Source organism: Chanos chanos, chromosome 4, assembly GCF_902362185.1.
Source record: "Chanos chanos chromosome 4, fChaCha1.1, whole genome shotgun sequence".
Lineage (NCBI taxonomy): Eukaryota > Metazoa > Chordata > Actinopteri > Gonorynchiformes > Chanidae > Chanos > Chanos chanos.
This window is the reverse complement of record NC_044498.1, coordinates 18,779,595-18,795,112: the sequence shown is the minus strand read 5'-3', so window position 1 is coordinate 18,795,112 and position 15,518 is coordinate 18,779,595. Positions and strand designations below refer to the sequence as shown.

The 15,518-nt window shown below is 40.8% G+C and overlaps 1 protein-coding gene across 1 annotated transcript in view; it reads right to left on the bottom strand.

Moving 5' to 3' along the window:
* Positions 1-15,518, bottom strand: part of klhl29 (kelch like family member 29) — a 96,574-nt gene that overhangs the window by 11,696 nt on the left and 69,360 nt on the right. Inside the window, exons 8-9 of the mRNA XM_030772795.1 lie at positions 7,706-7,888; positions 6,360-6,540 (exon numbers count right to left, since the gene is read on the bottom strand). Of these exons, the coding sequence (XP_030628655.1) occupies positions 6,360-6,540; positions 7,706-7,888 (364 nt within the window). The remainder of the gene's footprint in view (positions 1-6,359; positions 6,541-7,705; positions 7,889-15,518) is intronic.

The following is a 15,518-nucleotide window of genomic DNA, read 5'->3' as shown; positions in this document are numbered from 1 at the left end:
CATACCATATGGAGGTCCAACAGAACAATGGTTCTCAGTTGAAATCCAGTGGGACCCACTGGACAGCATTTTTTCTTTGTCTAAGTCCAGTAATTACACACACCTTCATTTAATTCTCTACTAATAATACTTTGATTTGTAGAAACAGTGCTGTGCTAGAAACAAAATGTTCCATCCAGTGGTTAAATCTCTAAACCGAGATGTTGGATGTGAAACAGCAGTATAGGCTCGATGAAAGGGATGCAACTGGTCGAAACATATGGTCTTCATACCTCAGGTAACTGTCATTACACAGTGAGTCAATTCTGAATAAACACACCCCTCCCTGAGCAGTGGCTTTCTCCAGCTTCCTCCCTGCACCTTGCAGCGTGAATGAGAACCAGCTAACCACCCCGCAGAGTGAGTGATGCTAAGAAGCCAAGCTATCGAACACTGCCTACAGTCATGCAAATGGAGCAGGTCGGAATGATGGGTAGACGTGGCGAGGAGAGGCTGGTAATTAGCGAGGGGGTTTAGGGACGCTCGCGCTTGTCCTCTTTCCAATTTAGCACACGCAGGGGGAGAGAACTGGGGCGGGAGGTGAGTCAGTAGTTGGGCGGTTAACCGGTGGAGATGGAGAGAAAGTGGGAAAGGGAAGACAGGACCCAGCAGGTGACAAACTTCTGAAGAGTCTTAATCCCACCGCGTGGTGGATTAGCACTGCGGGGTGCATGGGAACTAGCTGCTCTGCGACCACGCTAGCGCCGCAGGCCCCCTCTACCAGCGCCCCCCACCCCCACCACCAATGTCCGCCCCCCACCCCCAAACCCCCACCAACTCGCTGACACACGAATGATCTGCACGCTTAATTGGAGGAGAGAGGCAGAGAAACATCCCTCTTCTGGTGACATTATCACTAGAAATGTAGAGCAGACGCTGACAATAGTGCTTTATGTAAATGATGATTTCCACAAGCTATAGATGCTTTCATGTGTGGAAGTACAAGTTATAATGCGTGTGTGTGTGTGTGTTTGCAGAAAATGGAGGAGCTTGTCACATCTGTAGTGTGTGTGTGTATATGTGTATGTGTATGTGTGTGTGTGTGTGTGTTTGCAGAAAACTGAAGAAGCTTGCTATATCCGTAGTGTGTGTGTGTGTGTGTGTGTGTGTCTGTGTTTGCAGAAACTGAAGAAGCTTGCCATATCCGTAGTGTGTGTGTGTGTGTGTGTTAGTGTGTGTGTGTGAGTGTGTGTGTGTGTCTGTGTCTGTGTTTGCAGAAATTGGAGGAGCTTGCCATATCTGTAGTGTGTACATGTATGTGTGTGTGCGTGAGTCTGTATGTCTGTGTGTCTTTATGTGCATGTGTGTATGTGCGTGTGTGTATGTATGTGTGTGTGTGTGTGTGTGTGTGTGTGTGTGTGTGTGTGTGTGTGTGTGTGTGTGCGTGTGTGTGTGTGTATGCGCACACACGAGCGTGCGTGCATGCATAAGTTCGGTTTAGAGAAACTGAATGGCTTGACAGCTTCTTCAGGTCAGAGGACAATAGGTGGGGATTACTGTCAGGGCATTTCTTCAGCCAGGACGCTGATCCTTGGCAAGTTAGAGCGTAAGGTGGAATAAACCATGGGGGGCTCCTAGGGACCAGGCTAATATAAACACAGGCTTTCAAACCTCGGGTAAATGGGCCTTCATTTAATTAGTCACATCTACAGGTGTGTCTAATAGGCTTTGACCCTGTTGTATATTTGATACAGAAATTCAATAGAGCCATCCTCTGGCCTAAATGAAGAAAAGGACAGAGCTTGGACAATTGTGTTTCTTGCCGGGTAAGATGCTTTTCTCATTGAGCATTCTCTCGGAGATTCCCCCTCCTCTAGACAACAGCAGAGCTTGTGAAAATCATTTCCCTACTGAACAGCCCGACAGCATCAGATAAATGTGAGACAAAGTGCTTGATAAACTCAGCACACTTAAAACAAGACAAAGTGTTACCATGAACGCCTGGAATGAATAAGAGCCTTACTCGCATGAGTATATAAGAAGAGGAACAACAACAACAACAAAATAAAATCAAACTACAAATGCCGAACGAAACAACATAAAAACAGCTCATCGATAAAGTGAGGGTTCAACCGCAAGCACAAACCAGCCGATTCTCAGCGTGGGAGGATTCAACACCGAGCTGCACCGTAAACAACATCCAATACAAGGCCATAACAGGTACCAGAGACACACACACACACACACACACACTAAACAACTGTGGAGGGAAAAAAATGCTGCAGCGAGAGGCTGAAGTCCGACACCCGACCTCTCCTGAAGTTCCTGTGTACACTTTTACGATAGAAAGGCCTGTGGCTCATGTTTGGCTGTACATACATATGCAGAGTTTCAGATTTTCTTTAAAAGAAAAAAAAAAGGATAGACTTTGAGAACACGAGCGAGTTAAAGAGGCTTTACAAGATTTAAAAAAGTTAAGTTGAAGAGTGAGATATCGCGACACTTTGATGGCAGGGTTTTTACATCATTCATTCCCTTGACTACACTTCTGCTAACATTTTTTTAATCAACAATTTAACAACTATGAATAAGATATTTAAAAAATCCGATTTTTACCATAGTTTCAATGAATCAGCATCATATACTTCTTTAGTCCTTTCACAAAATAGATTTGACTGTTCCTCAACTATTTCCTTTGTGTGATAGGATGTAGCCTTGAAACCCATTCTCTGAAGACTGATACAATAGTCCTGAGACTGGAGTTAGCTGGATACTGTGGAGAATCTGTAGCTGTGCTAGATTCCTGCTGGGCAGACAGAAAAGCCAACGTACAGAAGCCCAAAGTAAGGCTTGATTGAAGACATTATTCAGAATGGAGCCGATTTCATGGTTAGGAGCATGAAAACCCAAAGGAAGATGGATGGTGGGCCACAAATTAGGAGTTAGCGAGTAAGAGAGAGACGCGCGAGGGGGAAGACTATGGCTCTTTTGCGCCCTTGGCCAGAGAAGACAGACTACAGCACTGTAAACAAATCTCCCTCAGCAACGTCAATCACATTCCGACTACAAGCAAATCAGCCTGGGCTGGCGTGACGGAGAGCTCTGCCAAGCTAGCATACCAAACAGGAGAAACACACAGAGCGGCGGTTGGCGCCACGGCAGGGCCAAACTGCATTCCACCGAGTATCGATCTGATGCTTCACCTCTGAGACAAACAAAAGAACGGACGGCGAGAAACGAGCGTATGCGCATGCCAAGAGGCGGCTCCCGCCCCTGTGTCGTCACTGTGGCGGTAGCTCCCAGTCTTCATTTCAACATGCACTAAAGTGCTGTAATGATGGCAGGTGTAAAAATATCTGGTGCGTGAAGAACATTGAGTCATTTGTGGGGACAATAATTAACCGTGACACCAGAGCTTTCCTTGACACTCAGAGCTACCGTACGCCTCAGAGCGAAGCGGAGGAAAACACGGACCTCCAGTCTCGCGCATTCTGTGAGCTTGTCCATGGTAAATTTCAATATAGAATGTTCGAGAAAAAATAACAGCTGGTCTGTAGCAACTCAAGCAGCATATTGTATACTAACAGAGTTGATCCCTCATGGCACTCTGCTCTGAGTTGACTCAGTACAAACTCACTTGCCTTGGCTGGCTGCAGAAGCGTATATAATGACAATGTTAGGGTCTGAAGTAGTTATTTGGTCCATTACATGCGAACCAGAGCTAGGTTTAGCATTGCCTCAGATGCTTGTGGATGGACTCAGTCAACAACATATTAAAGTAAGCACATGTCTTACATATATAAGCTGTCTTACATAAGGTACTGTGAAGTACGGTTACCTATCTCAACACCCTAATGATCTTCCTTTGTGAGAATATGATGTGTGGTTTGTCTCTAAATCTAAGAAGAAAGTTCACCATCGTTGTCATATAGGCCTATTTTAAAAATGAGGGAAGTGCTGGACTTAAAATTTCAGAATGACATGATTCTGAAAATGTTATGATTTAATGTATTGTAATAGCATAGTTACAAATTGGATTTAACCTTTTAAAATGTTAAACATTTTAAAAATCAGTAAGCATATATGAGTAATGTTTTCCACCAAGTTTCCAACCATTGTCATACACTATCCTATTTGCTAGATGACACTTGAGATCTGTGAACGATGGTTATCTGCCATAATAAGTGGAGACATTGGTACACAAAATGCACTGGGTATTCACAGTAAAAAAAGAAAATCAAAATTCTTCATCTGGCTTTATTCATCATCCTACAATATGTTCACTCATTTTACGCTAAACTGCAGCAGTTAAAATAAATGTATGCCCAGTCTGCGTGTATATATATATAACACGGATTAAAGCCAGTCACTGCTGCAGTTGGCTATACACAGCATTTTCCAGTGTTTTTAAGAGAAAATCAAACACTGTTTACACAGATTATCAGAACTCTGTGGTGAGCCAAAGGTGTTGTGTAATTTAGAACAGACTATCATTTATTTGTAAAAGTAGATTTCTTTATAAGAGGCTTGGTGCTCTCACTCCTACGTATTAAGTCTTATTAAATCAGAGTTAACAGATGTTAGGTAATAATAATGACTTCACAAGTCACATTTATGAAATATTAAGTCATAATTTTGAGATATTAAGTTGGAGCTGTGAGATATGAAGTAGTAATTGTGGGATATTAAATAAGATTTCTGAGATATTTAAATGTAATTGTTAGACATTATGTTGTAATTTTGAGTTACTAACACAATTGTGAGACAGCAAGTCATACTTGTCATACAAGTATTAACTATGGCATACTGATTTATTAAGACAGTCTATTAATTGCAAGATACAAAAACGAGGCCATGGAAAAAAAAAAAAAAAAAAAACCCTTCATTTTCCCATCTGTGAAAATGGGCTTCCAAAGAAAATAGCTTCACATCCTGTCTCAAAGACTAATGAAAGATGCTCCTTTGTCCAACCTCTTCCGAGAACAAATCAGTACACTATTAATCAGAGTTTTAACAATATGGAAAACATTGTACTGATGACAAACGTGCCTTCGTTTTTTTCTTTTTCCTTTTCTAAATTCCCAAAGCTTAAAATTCATTTATTGGGGAAATCATTATCAGAAAATCAATCAATTTTAGAAACACACCAAATCTATGTAGTCTGGAGTGCATGTTAGACTATTTTTGATGAGGAACACTACAGCCTCACTCAGGTGGTAAAAAGGGGGTGGGGGTGGGAGGGGGGGTAAACTTCCCCAGTGAAAATGGAGATTGGAGCAGTGGTGTTAAAAGGCAATTAGTAGAAACATTACATCCTAATGACATAGCACATGAACATTAAGGGAAACTATCAAATTACGGGTTTTCATTTTGAGGGACTGATACACGGAGAGGAGGCTCAGGAGTTCCGTACGGCGCAGTAATGAACTTAAGAAGTCTCTCGTAATGTAGCTCGTAATGTTTTTTTGATTGCTCTTTTTAATCTTGCCCTCATGGGCTGCGTGCTACAGAGGGCCCGTCTCAATTTCACACTCTCGCTACTGTCCACACTCGTGGAGCTCAGACCAAAGGAGACACAACCGGAAACATGAAGACACGAGCTGTATCTCAGCTCACTTATAAACATTCCCATTCAGCCTAAGACTTACACACTCTGGTACCTATCCCACTGGAATGCCTGCACGATGGGGTGAGAAGGATGCATGCAGAGGTAATGGTTTTAAATTAGAACCCATTTACACCGGTAAAGAACTTGGTTTTCACAGTGGAGACTGGACTGGCTGTAGCATTCGTGGTCAAAGCATTTTAATTTCTTTGGTTCATCTACCCTTTCATTGTGATAGGAAGATTTGCTTGCTGGATGACAGCCAAACAGGAACATAAGGTTTGTTTACTTCTCTTCTTAAAGTTGTATATTTTTAAGTTTATACACACACAGAAGTTAAAAAAAATGCCTCTTAAGTGAGCTGGTTGTGTTGTCGTTTTTTTTTTGCAATTTGTATAACAAATGGTCTTTTCCACAGTTTTTTTTTATGCTGGAATTAAGTGGATGTCATGAATCATTTTCAGCATTTTTATAACCTGAATTGTTTAGTGTTGTAGCCTTACCCCACCCTGGCCCTTGAGGAGCTAGTTCTAAATATGGTGAAAATCTAAAGCATTGTGTCCTTACTGTATTTCCCTTAAGGAAAGTGGCCATTGAAAATGATGAAGGGCATTTTTTAGTGTATTCAGACCAGGCTATTTTAACAGATACGATCTCACTCTCTTTGGCAAGTCACAAAGAAACTCGCTCAAAAGGACTTCTAGGCAATTCGGTGCTGATTTCCATCGTGCACTGTTTTTTGAACATGAGAATATACAGATGAGGCGGTAGTTACCTTTCCACGTGGTCCAGGTTTCCTGCTACGCCTAGTCCTCCAATGGTGTAGAGTTTCCCATCGTACACCAGGCTGTTGTGTCGACAGCGGGGCACAGTCATACGTGACACCAGGTTCCAGTTGTCCAGCAGAGACATGTAGCACCACACGTCAGCCACTGTCACACCGGACTCCGTGCCACCTGACGAAACGAAGGGATGACATTTATGTGACACAGGCATAAAAATGACTCTAAGCCATTTTCTGCGTGCAGTCTTTTTCAGAAAATAATCTGCCATACCCTATGCAAATCTGTACACATCACACGCTGATACATTAATTTCAGTCAAACTAAAGAGCCGTAGTAAGTGAACTTTGAATAATTATAATTAGCAGAGTATGGGCCTTTACATTAGCATATAATTATGTTTGTTGTCAGTTATTACTCATTTTCTCCGAGTACCCGTCTCTGTGCCACTCTGCTCCTCTCTCTCTCTAAGGCCACATCTCTCTCTTTCATCCATTCTTTCACACCATCGGCAACACATGGTGACGCACATACGCGTATGCTCAGTTTCTCCACTGGTTCTTTTATCTCTCCTTTTCATGAACTGATTGTCTTTTTAAATAGCTATAGTTTGTTATAGTTTTCTGTGTAGATAATGTGCGCATGTTTCATTTGCTCTAATGTTAACTACTGAATGAAGCAGAATGACAGATCTACCATTTCAAAAACTATTCATGCTCAAGACGCTACAGGATCATTAATATAATTCTTTTTTGATTAAAGACTGAAGATTTTAATGTGGTGGTATCTTCACTATTCAGAATTATAATTGCTCGTTTTTTTTACTCATTAAGAATCAACGAATTAATCAGTAAATTCATTAAACAAATACAATCTAACAGTACTTTTTGCGATACCAATCAAACTGTTATTAAATTATATAACTAATTTACATTTTATATGCCAAATATTTTTATTTATTTTGATGGTTTTAATATAACAGTTTTGGAATATCTTCAGAACTTCCCTGTCACAATGTTAGCCATCTAACTTTAAGAAGTTGCCCTACAAAAGAACATTCTTTAAAAGCTGGCTAAACAAATCTTTTTTTTTTTTTTTTGAAAACTACAATGATCTACTTAGGGTTCTAGAGCAAAGTCTGTCCTTGTAAACCTTCCAGATTATAAATCATGGTGTCCCTGTTTGACAGATGTGCTGTGTGATACCTCAGTACATTTGCTCTAAGCTCTGCACACCTGCATACCGATATGTGATGTGACAGAATCTTTCACAAAGAAAAAAAAAATGTTCCGAATGTTCCTCTTTCTCACAGCTGTTCTCCGCAGGCTCGCAAACACACCTGAGAGATAGATGTTGTCCCCGGCTGAGATTACGCTGAAGAACTCGCGGTCGTAGAAGGGCAGGCTGGCGAGGGGGTACCATTTGCTATTCTGCGGATTGAAGCAGGTGACCGCTGTCAGGGATCTTTGATTCATGCCAATGGCCTGTCGCCCTCCGACCAGGACTATCACCTCGGCAACTCCTGCACGGGACACAGAGCAAACAAACGCACATCATTCAGCAACTCGCAACTCCAAATACTCACAAAAACATGGTGATTATTATTTTTTTTTTTTACTGGGCTGCCAATGAGGAGAAGTGTACTACCTGAATAAATCCAATTTTAACAACAAGCGTAAAGTGGCTAACATTAAACATACCATTTAAACAAATGAGCACGGTGTCAAGCACAGGTTTCATATAAAAGCTGAAACCTACGTCATTTGGCAGCTTTACGGTACAGGTTCAAATTTGAAAGCGAAAATTAAAAACACATGCAAATCCTGCACAGTTCTATGTAGAAACGTTCAAAGCCAAATTTAATCCTAAGAGTAGTAATGGTGTTAGCCATACACGTGTCCTTTTGACTGCTGAAATGTGATGCTGTAAAAAAAAGTGTAATGTAATATAACATGATTGTGCCTGCTGGTGAGTTCTATATATTTCATGTCCGCATGGCAGTGTTACGTCTGTTTGTATGTGCCGACAGATTTTTGAATTCATAATTCAAAAGTTCGTAATATTAAAGGAGCTGTTCACCCATGTTGAAACATGCTCCCATTTTAACAACGACCTCCTTGCAATTAAACCGTTGAGATGATTTTCATAATACGTTATTGCAGTTGGCTGGTATTTATCAATGCTTCTGAGGTTTACATTTTGACATCCCAGTGCAATTAGCTTTATATCTTGTCTCAAAGGCCAATGGGAAAAGCTGCTTCTTTATCCTGCCTTCTATGGGAATGAATGCCATCAAAAATATTATACACCATTTACAAAACTCAGGTCTTTTTCTTCTTGGTTGACATTTAATTCTATTTGAGGAATAAGGTTTGAGTATTATTTAAGTCCGATAATTGTTCCACATGAACTCCAGGTGAAAGTGCCAGTGTGTATGAGTGTGTGTCTAGAAACGAATGAAAGAGAATTATCAGAGCTTAACTAAACTCCTAACCATCTGCTCAGCTGCGTGCCCCTGGCCTCTGTCACTCACAGATGAGATGGCACGGACGCTGTTACATAAACTCCATTATTTCAACACATGGGTCATTCCAGAACTTACTCAATTACTCTGTCTGTCACTACAGTGCTGTAAGTATTGTTGTTATTATTTGTTCTAATGTAAAGAGCTTAATGATCATGTATTTTCAAAAGCACATAAGTACTGTTTATATTAAGCTTGGGTTATGGATTATGCTATAGCGGATAAGGTATAAAAGACAGTCAAACAGTAAAATAGTTATATTGCATAATCACAATGATATATCTAGAAAATTAAAACAACACAGTAGAACAAATGATACTTTAACAACAAATATGTTACATTCATGTGTATATTTACGGGGGAAATTATCGTTTGCTATGTATAGAGTTCTGTCATTTACACCTAAAGTCTGGTTTGCTGCAGAGTAGACATTCTGGTTGGTTGATATCACGAGCGTATAAACACAGACATCCTGTCACACAAGTTTGAGAGCACAAGGCAGTGACAGGCTTGGCTGGCCACCGACAGGCTTTGTTTAGCCAGAGACGGACAGAGTGAGTGAAAGAGTGAATACGCAGACATTCTCGTACTCCTCGAACCGCAGGCTTGTCTTTCAGAATCAATATTTCCTCTGCACTCCCCTGACAACAGCTCCAAGCCTGATCCACGGGCTTCTCTCCTCTCCTCTTTTAAAACACATCTCATCTGTTTTTTTCTCTTTTTCTCTCTCTCTCTCTCTCTCTCTGGGGCAGGTAAAATGCAACCAGAGGAAAAAAAAACAATATGAGGGAAAGAGAGAAAGGAGAAAGTTTGTGCATCTGGAGTGTTTTCTGTTGACATATGAGACAGTGCAGCTTTTGTGAGAGATGTCTGTATTGCTGAAAACGAGCGGAAATTCACAAAGGAATTTTTTCCCATCCAGCAATTCAGTGGCACAGATATAGAGAAGCTATACATATGTATATGCTGTAGCATATATAGATATATGGATATCTGTTATATGCATAGATCTACATGCACTTGTGATGCCATTGTGTGTTCTCTGTAGTTTTCCGTCTCTAAAGTGCTCTTGAATAACACAGGATAATTCTCGCAATTTTAAATGATTCCCTAGGTCCTAGATTATGTTTTTAAAGCGTTTCTCTAAGAAAACTACATGGAAGTCACATAGTCACATTTCACACACTGCTCAAATGACTTATCCATCTGGTCTGAAAAGGACACAGAGGTCTAAGAAATACGTTGTTTCAGATTTCATTAGCAACACTTGGGTGACTCAACCAGAGAAAAACTAGACCTCAGAATAGATGTGCTGACTTGTGAGGCTTTGGTTAAAAACAACAACAACAACAAAAACAACAACAACAACACCAAAAAAAAAAAAGAACCAACAGCGTCCACATTCAATTAATGAATTCAACTCACAGGACTGTGTGTCTCAACATACAAATTTAGCATGTTTACCATCTGTCACACTCCATTTATTTCAGCACATTTTTATATTCTGCTAAATGTACTGGAGATAGCGAGAGCTGAGAGGAATAAAAGGTGTGATGTTTGTGTACATGTGTGTGTGTGTGTGTGTGTGTGTGTGTGTGAGCATGTGTTTGAACAAGTGAATCATTCCTCATTAAAACAAATATAGGTATCCGCATTTAAATAGCTCGCACATAACCACAGAGGATTTACAGAGAGTGGAAGACAGAAAGATAGTGAGGATAAACATTTCTGAGGATTAATGTGGCCTAGCATTTTTTTTTTTGTCTCTTCATGTTTCTCGGAGGAGGTATGAAGAGATATGCTTTTACCTTTAATAACCTTTTAACATGAAACAATTTGGGAGCATTAGTGAGTTTGCGCTGACGTTGTTATGAGACTACTCCTTAATGAAAAGTACTAATTGCTCTAATTAAAGCAGTAGCTTCTGACTTCATCAAAGTACTTCCTTAACTTCCTTGGTCTTCCCGCTATTCTTATTTGCTGACACGCACATTTTTCAACCCACTCCTGGGGATTCCCCATTTTGCCCGACGCACTTCCGGGCTAGATCAAACTGCCACAGTAAACACACCTTCACAACCGTGCCTGTCTAGTTGGGGATGGGATCTGAGTCTGGGCTGGAGGTGAGGGAGTTGGCACAGCCAATAAGATATCAACGAGCATCGCTCTTTATCCCGCAATGTTCCCACGCTGGAGAGCTGTCAATCAAACTGCCTGGTTGTCAGCGGGAGGGGGAGGTGTATGCTTGGCACTCCTGACAGCGGGGTATCTTTCCCTCTCCCAGCGTGTTTCCGGCGCTGGAAGCTAACGGCGCGCTGCGGAGCAGCGAGAGACGACACCTTTGACAGGTGAGCATCTTCTCCCCGCCAGGCACGTTCTGCCTCCTCCAGTGCTATCTGGCTAGAAAAAAAACCTGCTACTTCCAGCCCACTTCCTCCTAATGACTCCTATCCACGGCACTAGATCAACAGCAGAAATAAACAGCTCCACCCTGTAGATCAGGGTTAGGAAACTCCTACCTCCCACTGAGCTGAGCAAGTAATGACACTGTCTACTGGAGAGAGGAATCATATATCAAATTTCTTTCTCTCTCTCTCTCTCTCTCTCTCTCTCTCTCTCTTTCTCTTTCTTTCTCTCTCCTTGTAGCTATCCCTCTGTGTCTCTTTCCATGTGTCTCTTTTCTCTGTTGGCAAGGTGAGATCTTGCTCCCAGTTCCTCCGTCAAACAGCTTGTCTTTGCCTCGCCATCTACCCTGTCTCTCTGCTGTGGAAATCTATCTCTCCTTATCTCTATTTCTCTTTTTTTCTCTCTATTGGCAAGATATTTCTCCCTCCAACATTCACAATCTGTCCCCCATCCAAAGACTTCTGACCTTGCTCTCGTGAGGGATTCTAACTGACTATAAAACAATCCCACTTGCCTTGGTCTAGTATGGAACTGCTGCCCCTTCAAATCCCAATTAACTTGCTGTCCTGTTGTACACAGTAGGTGATTCGTAGGGGGATGAGGGGGGATGCCATCCCCCTCGTTAGCAAAATGACCAAAATGCATCCCCCTTGTTAAAGTGACCATTCGGCCATCCCCCCTATTGGCATTGGGCCATCCCCCCTGTTAAAAAATAACAAATCACCTACTGGTTGTACAGGTAATACTATTTCCAACAACTAGGTTAGCGGGCTTTTCAAATGGGTTATTCATAGTTTTGGTTAGAGGAGAGAAAGACTGTATCTAACAGTCAGAGATTTTAGACAGGAAGCTGTTGCTCTGGGCAGATAAGTTAGTTTTGTGTTGTATACCTTGAAGATAACTCTGTCTCCAAAAGCTGAAGTCTGATTGAAATATGCATTTTATATGTCCTGTGTCTTTTTCTCAGGTCCAGGTTTCCTTTTTCCAAAACCACGGCATGGCCTTATTATTGTGGCCAGTAGTAATGGGAGAACACTGAATACATGACAGTGGTATAGAGTACTTTTACTTAGTCAGCTGGTTTATGGGGTTGCTTGCACCTCATTAATGTGCGTCTCTAGATTGTTGTGACCACTATGTATACTTTTTTCTGATACTAAAGCTTTAGATTGTCAGATAATATCTATCTATTTATCTATCTATGGCTATTCATCTGTACAATAATGCATGAAAGACCCCTTGTAAGGCAAATTCTTGTAACCTGAAAATGTAATGACCATTAAATTGATTAATTAAATTGATTACATTTTTATGCATTTTAGAGCCCCCCAAATTGATATCAAGTTATGCTAAAACACCACTAAATGCCATTAAATACTCACAATTACTTCAATATATAACATAACTAATAATACAAGCTAACAATGTATTTTCTCTTACTCTGTTGAATGGCTGTTTACCTGCTCTAGTTAAGCTCTTTCATCACACACCTTACACTTAAGACTACCCTTACTAACACAACAGTGTGAAGCCCTATGTCACACTGCAATGCAAAAGTACAGACAAACAAACAGAATAGTAAAGACACAGAAATCAGTGAAAAGAATGCAACTGTCATCACACGCAGCAAACAAATTGACATCGCATAAGAAGGCAAGAAGAGGAGGTGAGGGAGACAGCGATGAGAGTCAATGTTGGTTCATAAGGCACGGAAAATCAGTACTTGTAATTAAAAAAACAAAAACAAACAAACAACAACAATAAAAAAAACCCACTCGGTAAGTCAAAGTAGGGATATTAAATGAAATTCCACGGGAAGTCAAATCTCAGAGCTACACAGTATACATATGTTCTTTAAAAAACATCAAGTCCTAAAAAAGAAGTTTGATTATCAGCCCTAATTGGAGTTATCAAGTACAATCGATAGTTACTCCCTTTCAAAATACTGCAATGAAATTAACTTGTGAAGTGATGCAGATAAATGCTTATATCAAAATCACCGAAAACATTGAATTCATGTTACTGTTATTGTTATGGCTGTAATTCTTATTATTGTTCAGCCATGAGACTGCCGTTGTCTGTCTGTACCTCAGTCCTGAGTACATACGCTGGCCCACAGGGAGGTAATGTAGCATGAAGAGAAGCCCCAGGCCCCTGCTGGGAGAAACAGCGACTACACAGGGTTCCTCTCCAGGCTCCTTACAATAAGATCAGCATACAGCACACGGACGGGGCAACCTGAGCATCAAGGGGAGGTTGTCGGCGCTCTCTCACGTAAGATTATCAGTGTGAATACGCTACACCAGCACACGGTAACGACAATTATGGAGTTCACAGAACTGGAAGACCACAGCTGGTGTCGAGAGTTCAAATAAAATCTAAACAGCCAGACATAAACAGATAGACAGACATAAAGATAGATAGATAGACAGACAGATAGATAGATAGATAGATAGATAGATAGATAGATAGATAGATAGATAGATAGATAGATAGATAGATAGATAGATATTGAATTTAAACTGTTTCTGTGTGGGAACATAATCCTGAACCAAATGGTTTTAAATAGAGAATGTTCTGATTGGTTTTGATGGATTTAGCATTACACACACACACACACACACACACACACACACCCCAACAGAACATAATAAAAATGAACAGAAAATTCAATTATTCAATCAAACCCATGAACTGTCAATTTGAACCAAACTGCAATAAAAAAATTTATATGGCCTAGCCTGTGAGTGTATGCAAGAGATGGAGAGAGAGAGAGACAGCCAGAGACAGAGACAGAGAGAGACAAAAAGAACGAGAGAGACAAAGAAAAAGAGAGAGAGAGAGAGAGAGAGAGAGAGAGAGAAAGAGAGAGGGAGAGAGAGAGAGAATGAAAAAAAAAAGAGAGACAGACAGCGTGAAATCTACTTGATTACCTTTTACACAGTGTATTAGGGCTCAGTCTGTTCTCCAGTCCACACCTGCCCTGGCTGTGTAAGAAAGTTCCTTGAGTATACATTGAAATGCAGCACTTTATTGGTCTTGGGATTAATTAAAAGAGCCACGGCTGTGTGCTTCAGGTATGAATCAGTAGCCAATGATATTTCCCCTTAAGCCAATACTAAAATAAATCAATTAAGCTCTAGGAATCATACTGCAATTTGGCATTCGTCCTCACCCCTCAAGTCAAAACATTAACCATATCTTGCAGAAAAAAACATAACTATAGTAACGAGATGGTGTTAATGTGCATTAGGCTGTGAAAGTCAGGACCAAAGCAACATTTAAACCGTTCCCTTGATCCCAGTCTAATTTCCACCTGCTTTTAACTCAGGGAGGTTTTTGATTGATTAAATGTTTAACCCCAAATATCTGACTGCAAGACTGAAAAATGGGAAAAAGCACACTGTGAACTTCGTTTCTCGAGAGAGATGGAGAGATAGAGATGATACAAGAGAACGACAAAGAGAATAAAGCTCTAATTTCAATCGATCTGATTCCCATATTATTCTTGCACTAAACCCACACAACTGTGGGGACATAGTTAGTATCCATTTTCTGAAATGAAATTCTGAATGAAGTAACACTAACAATACAAATATTCAAAGTAACACAACATGGTTTCCATACAAAACTCACAAACATAAACAAGAAATCAATGGACCCATTAAAAATATATGGGAATCCACTCAAGATTCTTTCAGGGTGAGAGATGAGATGAATGTCAAGGACCAGAGCAGTTGTGAGAAATCCATAATGCTTTTTAATTAGATGTCTGCTCAACCCATGACCTTATTGCTCATTAACTACTGATGAGGGCATAGGAAAGTTGAGATGGGAGATAATTAAATGCTGCCACACATAAATGCTGCAATAGATATGATTGCTTAGCATGATGTGGTCTCTCTCATTGCTGATGGTGAGAACTGCATGCATAATGTGTATGATATGAGCATTAACCTGAACTACACTGTTAATATGGGGAGCTGGCGTGACCTGCGAGGGCTGAGAGGAGAGGAGAGGAGAGGAGAGGAGAGGAGAGGAGAGGAGAGGAGAGGAGAGGAGAGGAGAGGAGAGGAGAGGAGAGGAGAGGAAAAGGTAAAACGCTGGAACTGGCGTGACTTCTGAAGTCTAGGAGGAGAGAAGAGGAGAGGAAAAGAGAATGGCACAATGAGGGAGCTGCTTTGACCTCTAAAGGGCCAGGAGGCGAACAGATGAGATGAGA